At 39.6% G+C, this 9,248-nt stretch overlaps 1 protein-coding gene across 1 annotated transcript in view; it reads right to left on the reverse strand.

Moving 5' to 3' along the window:
* The window catches only part of exoc4 (exocyst complex component 4), a gene marked incomplete in the record, with an annotated part of 120,461 nt that overhangs the window by 71,644 nt on the left and 39,569 nt on the right, over positions 1-9,248 (reverse strand). Inside the window, 1 exon segment of the mRNA XM_014004799.1 lies at positions 3,336-3,432. Coding sequence (XP_013860253.1) covers positions 3,336-3,432 — 97 coding nt within the window.

Raw genomic sequence — 9,248 nt, forward strand, 5'->3', positions numbered from 1 at the left:
ACACACACACACACACACACACACACACACACACACACACACACACACACACACAGAGAGAGAGAGAGAGAGAGAGAGAGAGAGAGAGAGAGAGAGAGAGACCAGCCCTCCTGCACAGCGGGAGGGGGGGGGGGGAAAGAAAGGCAGCAACTTGTACAGATTGTCTGTAAGTTATAAGGATATTACGTCATTTTGCAGGTATACAGACATATAGAGCAATCTCACGGATTTTTTCAAGTCTTACGGATATTTTAAAAACCTCATTTTCAAATTTATCTAACATGTCAGAGCCTATAGGCTGATTTAAAAAACAATAAATAACATCAAACAGCCATCTTCCAACCTGTTCTGCCGCTAGAAATAAGTTACTTTCTCCTCTCTCCTTTCCTCCTGCTTCGCAGCAGGCGCTTTCATGTCCGCAGCCTTGGGGCGGAGTTATCTTTTCACAGGGGGTAAGATACAYTTTAACATTTACAGTTGTAATAYAATGCAGTAATCATCTACATTTAAACTAAATGGAGAAACCTCTACAACATGTCTTGTTTATTGCATGTGCTCAGTCAAAAAGACACCCAAAGCCTAACCCTGCCTTTCTTAGCTTTATGCTCCCAATCCTAGTAACATAACATGGATTATCAATAATTCTAAAGCAATAATCAGTATCCCCAAACTTTCAGAGTCTGAAATTTGACATCCAGGAAAGCCATAAGTTGTATTAAACATCGCAGAAACCTAAACCAATAGTTTGATTATTCTTGAACTTTTATTTACCATTGTTGTATATCACTCAATCACTTGATAACAGTTTTGTTTTATTCTGAAGAAACAAACATTTTTTAACCGACTCATTTCCATGCAATACACAAGCCAATGTAAATTTTTCTAAAAGAAAGTTGTAACAAAGAATCATCTGATCACAGACAATAAGCAACTGATCAAAAAGTTCATCTGAGATAGGGTTGCACTTCCTCTGCATAATATAGTTGCAGGTCACATTTTAAGGTGTTGATGCTGACTGTGCTGAATGACAATAGTTTTCTAATGTACCCCAGAGCCAACGTGGCCATATTAATCATTGTGACAGAACGGCTTTACTTGGAACGCTGCCTGAGGGCTCAAAGRTCACAGACATCCAACAGTGGTTCAAAGCTATGGTCTTTAGGCACCACAGATCCTGAAAAACATCAGACTCTTTGTGCCTTCACATTGAGATGTTTTGATGATGCTCCAGCACAGTATAGTGGTAAACTATGACCTTTTCTTCCTTTCAATTCTGACCCCAGTGAATCCAACGAGAACATCTGGGCAGTGTTATCTGTACAGTTCGATATATTTACCTTTTTTGTTGTCTTTCTAAACTTAAAAGTGTGTTGTTCACATGTTCTTGTCTTGTCCTTTAGTGCAACAGAAGTAAACACCAAAACTTTGCTGAAAGTGAGGTTTCTAAATCAAAAATTATGATTATAAAATGAAACACAGAAAGACTATAAAGTTCAACACTTAATGCCATTTAGTGGTTGAGAAGACAACACAAAATCACTTACAATCAAACATTAAGACCTTGATGTTTTATCTCCCACGCACTGATACTGATTTCCTGTGCTGCAACCCCTAACTGCTTTTGTCATTAAAGCTGTCATGAGTGGCATGGCTTGCCACGGGAGGTGTAGTGATCCATCAGCGGAGTGCCAGAGCTTTGCCATTATAAAACCATCTGCAAGCAACAGCACTTCATTGGCACAAGAAGTCTGGAGAACCCAGGTGGAAGGGAGGGAAGAAGAGAGCAGTGAGCCCTGTGTTCAAGGCAGTTTGCTTTGATTGATATGAACCATTACAGACAACATGGGAGAAGCAGGCAGGGAGCTAGTCACCGTTTTATTTTTGGTCATTTATTTAGACAAAAGTGTGGCCATACCAATGTTAATAGGGCTGAGTGTCAGAAAGAGGAGAAAAGAGCAAAGAATAAGCAGAAAGGGAGCAASTGAGGCAGAATGAAGAACAAAACAGCAGAAACAAGACAAACATCCACACAGTAAAAATGCTCCAGCAGAACATGCTTCAGTAGCCTTTTTCTTGTTCAAATTCAAACATCCTGCAGTTTAAATGTTATAAATGAAAAGAAGACATTATTGCTTCTTCAGTAATAAGCAAATGAGCATAATGTAGCTGTTGGTATATTTTAAACATGTAAAAAATGTTTCACTTTATTTAAATTTATTTCTATTTCTTCTACGAGTTTCCTTGTGTTCATAAACTACTGTAAAACCCAGCTGGCCATCAAGAAGCTATAAATCTCAGCTGACTACTTATTCAGGATATTTTAACCACCAACACATCTGTTAACCTGCCACCTTATAGCAAATGCAAGTAACAAAGTGAAAACAAAAAAAAATATGCAGTTATCCCTCTTCTTATACATTAAAAAAAATATGCAGCAGGATATAAAATGTACGTATGCCAGTTTGAGTAGTGGAAAACACATCCCTGTTTAATGGGTTCTARAAGGTAATGTATCACTGACTGCACACCAATTCAATAAAACTGTTTTACTATTAGATTTCCTCTACTCTGCTGGGAATACAGCACAGTATAGAAAACTAGCAGACAGACGAAATGTTAAAACAAAGACAGACCTTTAGAATAGCCAAATCTAAAAATAAATAAATAAAATAAAAACAAAATTGGGAAATCAATCCCAATTTTTGGATGGCATAAGTAAACATTTGAAACTCAAAATGTATCACTTTAAATCTTCTTTGATTTATGATACGGYAATAAACAATGAAAAAGCTAAAAATCAATAAATAAGTCACTAAGAGGACGTATAATTTAATTAGTTTGACGTTTTGCTGGTACTGCGGCATGTTCCAGGCATCATCGGTCTCAAGGAGCTTGACCAGTCCTTTGTGACGGAGCTGCATTAAGTGCAGACCCATTTTGTAAAGTTTATGCGATATTTTCTAAAAATATCTCCTAAAAGCTAAATATTTTGTAATTTATTATTATTATTTAATTATTATTCTGACCCACTCAACAGTACAGAATTTTTTTTTCTATGTTACGGCTACCAAACAAAAGCTCATGCTTTTGCCCACACAAAGATATTAATATTTTGTAGAACATTTCTGTCAAGATTAATTCACTTGTTTTAAGTTATAGTAAATCAAGAATAAAGTGCTTCAATTCTAAGTCATGAAACCAGTGCATCAGCAGAAATACTACAATTTCTCCTGTTTGGAGTTGTTGGTACCTTGATGAACTAAAGTCGCATTTTGAAAACACTTTCAAATCAAATTTTGGGGGTTGGAAATTCAATAAAATGTTTATTGCTGTACCTGAGAAGAGGCTGGAAAATCACAGTGATGTTTCTCGCTCCTGGCTTACACACAAACTTCATTTCCCCTCCTTCAATCAGGTTGTCATCAGCACCACCTAAGAAACAAGAAACAGGATCTGACTTAAGTATCAAAGCAGACACTGATTTAAAAACTGCTTTTGTTTGAGTATAAAACCTGAAACCTCAGCCTTAGCTGAAAATATGCAAAGTTTTCTTAAATCTTTTTTATAATCCATTGTTTTTTTTTTATTCACAAGGGAGGAAGAATGGAGTGTGAGATTGATAGATCTATGCAGCTTCTGCAGTCCTGTGGACTCTGTACCAGTCTGTTGTGGTGAAGAAGGAGCTGAGCTGTAAGGTGAAACTCTGTTTAATAATCAGTCTACACTCCTACCCTCGTCTATGGCCACAAATTTTGGKTAGTGACCGAAAAAACAAGATCGCAGACACAGGCAGCCGAAATATGAGGCTGAACTCTCCTTTAGAGATAGGGTGAGAGGTTCAGTTATCTAGGAGAGACTCAGAGTAGAGCTGCTGATGCTCCACACTGAGAGGAGCCAGTTGAGGTGGTTAATCTGGTAAGAATAACTCCTGGACACCTCCCTAGGGAGGTGCTTCAGGCATGTATGACTGAGAGGAGACCCCGGGGAAGACCTAGGACATGCCAGAGAGGTTTCTCATCAGGCCTGGGAACACCTCGGAATCCTCACAGGAGAGGTTTCTCTGCTCAAGCTGCTTCTCCCACGACCCGACTCTGGAACAAGTGTTAGACAATATATGGATGGATTCGTTGGGCCTCATGCAAGAACATGTTCGTATTCTTATCCTAAATTTCTCTTACTTTTGTTCGTACAAAGGGTTCGTACGAACATGTCACGTCAGATTCAACAAACTCTTCTACCTTCAGGAAAAGTGTGTAAATGAGCTGCGTAAATTCCACCTGTTCGTATCCAGCTGCTCGTGCACGCGAGAGGAGATTAGCATAATTACCACCCCAAAAACACCATATAAGGCTATGTTTCCTGCTTCAGCTACAAGGAAGTGTTCATACATTCATGAAAATGACAGCGAAAACTAAAAAGAAGAACTTTATGAGTTCAGAGATTGAAGTCTGTCTGTCAGAGATCCAGAAAAGAAAATCTGTCATTTTTAGCAGGTCAGCTGTGGGATAAAAAGAGCTGCTAAATGTATAAACAACTGTGTTAAATCATTTTCATTCATTCAGAAGACACAGCGCTGCACACCGTATGAGAAGACGGAAGTTACAAAAGGGAGATGTACAATTATCTCATTCACTGCCAAGACAAGAGAGGAAAGACCAAATCCAGAGGACAGCTAGGAGGAAGCAAATGCAGCAGTCGATACAGGTTGGTGTTTGTGTGTGCGCGCGTTTGTGTCATACAGAGTATGAAATGTTTTTAGGCAACTTTGTCATGAGCTTTATGCAAAAGTAAAAACTTGCTAGAGTGTATATTACAGCGTAAAAAAAACACAAGCGGCAAGCGCGCGCCCCCTCCCCTCGAGTACCGAGAGCAGCAGAACCTCTGCCTGATAACCATTACGTTTTCAGTTCACTAATGTCGGGGAAAACGATCCAAACCATACAAGTAGCCCATCAATTTAAAGCCCAGACTCTGCTCTTTCCAACAATATAAGTGTCACAGCTCTACATGAAAAATTCACAGAACAAGYAGCCAAGGAATAGCGAAAAAGGCTAAATTCTGGAACCATAAACACGAACGTCTTTCCTTTGTTTGTATGGCTTTAATCCACTTTGGAGTGATTTTTTYYCCACTTGGTTGGAACTGTATGTCTCCTGTGTTAATGTTGGTACATGTAATATGCTAATTCTGTACTGTGGAGATCATTGAGTCATTGTCAGGTGAAAAGTGATCGGAGTGGCATCACGTGCTGGACCGGATGTCTGTGGCATATAGGTTATTCTATCCAAATCTTTCCAAATTACTTCCATTTGACAAGATTTGCAACATTTAGTTTATCTATAGAATTACTTGAAATTTTGTTTTTGCTTGTTTTACTCATTTTGTCATTGATCATTTTGACTGGCACTGGTATTTGTCTCAGACTACACACCAATAATGATTTTATTTTTTAAGTGTAACATTAATGTATAAAAGTTATTTGAAATACTCAACTATTGCAGGAGTAGGCTACATCTATAACAGACACATCACATAATCAAGATGGCTCTCCACCCCAACTTTAATTGCATCACACATGCTCACTCCCCCTTATGCCCCCTCATCACCGAGTGGGTGAACCCCACAGCCAACAGGGTTAATCAGAAAATCATTGCCATGTAACATCCTGGAGGTGGGTGAGACTGATGCAGACAGGGGAAAAGGTGAGATCACAGGGGAGAGAAARAACACCAAAGCTCATTACCTCCACTCGTCCAGAAGTAATCGATAGAATTGATAGAGAAGAAACTGCCACTTGTTGTCGATGTGGCAAAACGTGGGGAGAAAAGGATAGTCTGTGTRTATGCACTGTTGTGCAAATGTTTTGAAAGAATATTACGCGTGAATGCATGTGCACATGTTTCCACAGTGGTTCACTAGGCGTTAGCAAGCGCGATTGGAACATCGGGACTACACGAGAGCAGCACGACTGTCTTTTTAAAGTAAATGCACCATTAATTATTTTTAACCTTTCTTTTGTATATGTACATTTTGAAGAGAAAACAAAAAGCAAGAAATTATTTTAAAACTAACTTTCTAGAGTCAACACCAAGTCGAAGCTTGAACACTTCATTTATTTTACATAAGCTAATCTTTCTTTTACTATTTAACAATTCTGTATGAATAATAACCATGCCACACTGACTGCATTTTCTTTTTACACAGTCTGGTAGTTGCAAATATGAAATGTTTAGTGTCTGGTATAAAGAATGAGTGGAGTTAAAAAATATATACATATATAAGCACACAAAAATCCAACAAAAAAAGGTGATCCAGTGGTTTAGAAAAAACTAAAGGTGTGTGTGCAAGCGTGTGGCCTGAAATGCTTTTCAGTTTGGCACAAAGCCTCACTCTGCTGTTTCCTGATGTTTCATTTCCAAGATGAATATAACCTTGCGAAGCTCATGTGCTTCAATTCAAAGAGTCTGTGCAGTAGTGCGAAGGCCTGTGCAGCCYTACCTGTGCAGCCTGCCTAGCCTCGCATTCAAATGCATATCAGCCCCATTGTTCACTGTGCTGGGCTTCTTAATACATTTCTAATGGAACAAGTTTCATTTGACACTTGTGGGAGACAACACTCTYCGCATTTTCATTAAAATGACGAGAACCTTTCATTCCACCCCATACTTTTCAATCAAGRGGTTTCTGATTCTGATCTGTTGCCATGAAATTTCCCCTGCACGATAAACCTACTGTTATGTTGCAAATAGGAGACAAAGATGAGGTCCAACTCACTCAAACTTTGTCTTTCTCCATCACACTATCCATTCATCCTTCTTTTGGTGCCAATTCAATTAAGGCTCAATACAGTCTCCTAAACAAAGCTGCCGCCAACGCACTTTCTTGCTCATCCTCCCAGCTTCGTCATATCATCCACTTTTCCCTTTCTCGCTCACAGATTAGCAGCGTGGAAAGAGCTGGCAAAACTTTTGTTCATCTCCGACTTGCAAACACTCAAGTTTCCATGAATAACATCAACATGTCACGCACTCTGGAAAAGTCGGCATCGCTCGTTCGCTCCGCAAGCCCCTTCCCAACTGGAAACTACACACAAACACACGTATCAAACAGACAACCGTGTGTGCATTCCCAATGACAGCGACCAATTTAATTTCATGCTCTAAACATCTGCATCCGTGTCAGACAAAGGAGCGGAGCAAAGACCTCACTGATCCACTGGGTCTGGGACCAGCTGCCAACAGGGCATGGTGCTGATGAATAATAATTACCAACATATTAATATGCATGGSAATTTTCAGAGTTTTCTAGATGTGACAGGGTAGCTCAGGTTTTAGGTCAAAATGTCACCAAACTGCTGGGAGTTTGGTCTCACAAAAAGTCTGGTAAAGWTTGATTTGGTTTGTTAGAGCCTGTGTGATTGAGTTTGTGCGCTTCAGTAGTGTTGCTCACATGAGTGTTTATGTCCATTTGTGTCTCTTGGGATGTAGACTGATCGAGGATTAGTGAGACGGATGTGTGGAGGAGGCATGGTGCTCAGTGGGACAGACACTGAAATCCTGGCACTAAATCTAATGTAGCCAAATCGGACTGAAATCCCCTTTGAGCTATAGTTCTGTTTCCAACACCAGTGCACCTCAGCAGGCATGGCACACAAATATCCATGTATTATAAAGTGACAGACAGGTATATGTATCATACAATGACTTTATTACACACAAAAGACACATACGAGGTCACAAAAAGCCAAAATTCAAAAAACGGCCCTAACTACACAGACACCACAGGCTCAAACACACTCCCACACACAGTGACACCCATCGAGACCCCTATGGTGTCTAACCATGCACTCTCCAGCCCACATCTAATCAAGTCAGGCAGTGACTTAGTGAAATTGCATTAGCTACACTTTCCTGGGTTTGATGAGAAACAGTCTGATCCTATGATGAATTCCAGCCATCCCCACATTTTTTTGACGGAGAAAGAATGAACTTGTGATGCCTTCTTTAACACATTTCTATGTCTCCTGAGACCTGTGTGTGTGTGTGTGTGTGTGTGTGTGTCTGTTTGCATTTGCCGGTCTGTGAGAGAGGGTGAAATGAGGGAAGTCGCACAGACAAGCAAAGAATTGATTGTAATCCTTACCTTAAAAGAATTTCTGATTTGTGTCTACAACTGTAAATGTATTAAACGAAAGCCTAGAGTACTGCATGTGTTGACTGATTGCATGTTTTAGGAAACTATATAAAGTTCACTGCATCATGAAACAACATAAACATAAATACACATATTTACTTTAATTTACTCCAACCAGTTTGAGTCTGAATTTTATAAACTTCTCTTCTGAATAAAAATGCAGAACAACAAATCTGTCATGTTGTCTAAGGATGCTTCACATGTGATAGTAAGGTAGACTTGGTTCGATAAGGACCAAAATTCAAAAATCTTTAACATTTTAAACTGGAACAGTTTGCTTTCACATTGTACTGTCAAACAAATTAAACACTGTGAACAATCTGTTCTCCCCCTCGCCTGTGGTGGCGCTGCCCCAAGAATCACCGAAGGAAACACTAAAAATAATGAAGACACTGAGTGCAACTTTCTTCTTCCCAAAATTTAAACAAATATGGAGTGACGTCAGATTTTAGCAGTTGTAYGATTTCTCTTTGATTTTGGCAAATGTACCATATAAACATTCTTCAATGGGCTCAGCATGAACAGAACATGAGGCAGAACCATTGAGAAGGTTGTTTTCCACACAAGGTGGCTGAGACAGTTCCGTATGAGGCAGCACAAACTGAGCAGGAGTGCATCCAACTTCATAGCATCACCTACACAAACGTCTAGCAACGCATAAGTATCTTTATTACCAATATTACTCAGAATGCCCTGCGCTGCAGTATGCTTCCTGCTTTTAAAGCAGTCTCCGGTCCACTTGGTATTCACACATGATTTGAACTGCACCAGAGTTAACTTCAATCAAGGAAAGACCTAGGTTCTTAGGCGCACAAAAGTTTGCTTTTTTTTGGTCTGCAGTAGAATTCAATTATATAATAAAAATGATCTTAGCATTAATCAGTATAGAAATCTTCTGTTAGATCATTATAGTCTTGAAACAGCCTCTGCTGCCACATCAGATAAATCTGTTAGGGCTCCTTCGATTAGTTTCATCACATGGTGAGAGTGGGGGGCTTGGGATCGGACCTCGTTGGGCATTGGGGCTGGTGGGGGTGTATTGGGGTCTGTGGGGT

This window comes from Austrofundulus limnaeus, unplaced genomic scaffold (genome assembly GCF_001266775.1).
Source record: "Austrofundulus limnaeus strain Quisiro unplaced genomic scaffold, Austrofundulus_limnaeus-1.0 Scaffold26, whole genome shotgun sequence".
NCBI classification, from domain to species: domain Eukaryota; kingdom Metazoa; phylum Chordata; class Actinopteri; order Cyprinodontiformes; family Rivulidae; genus Austrofundulus; species Austrofundulus limnaeus.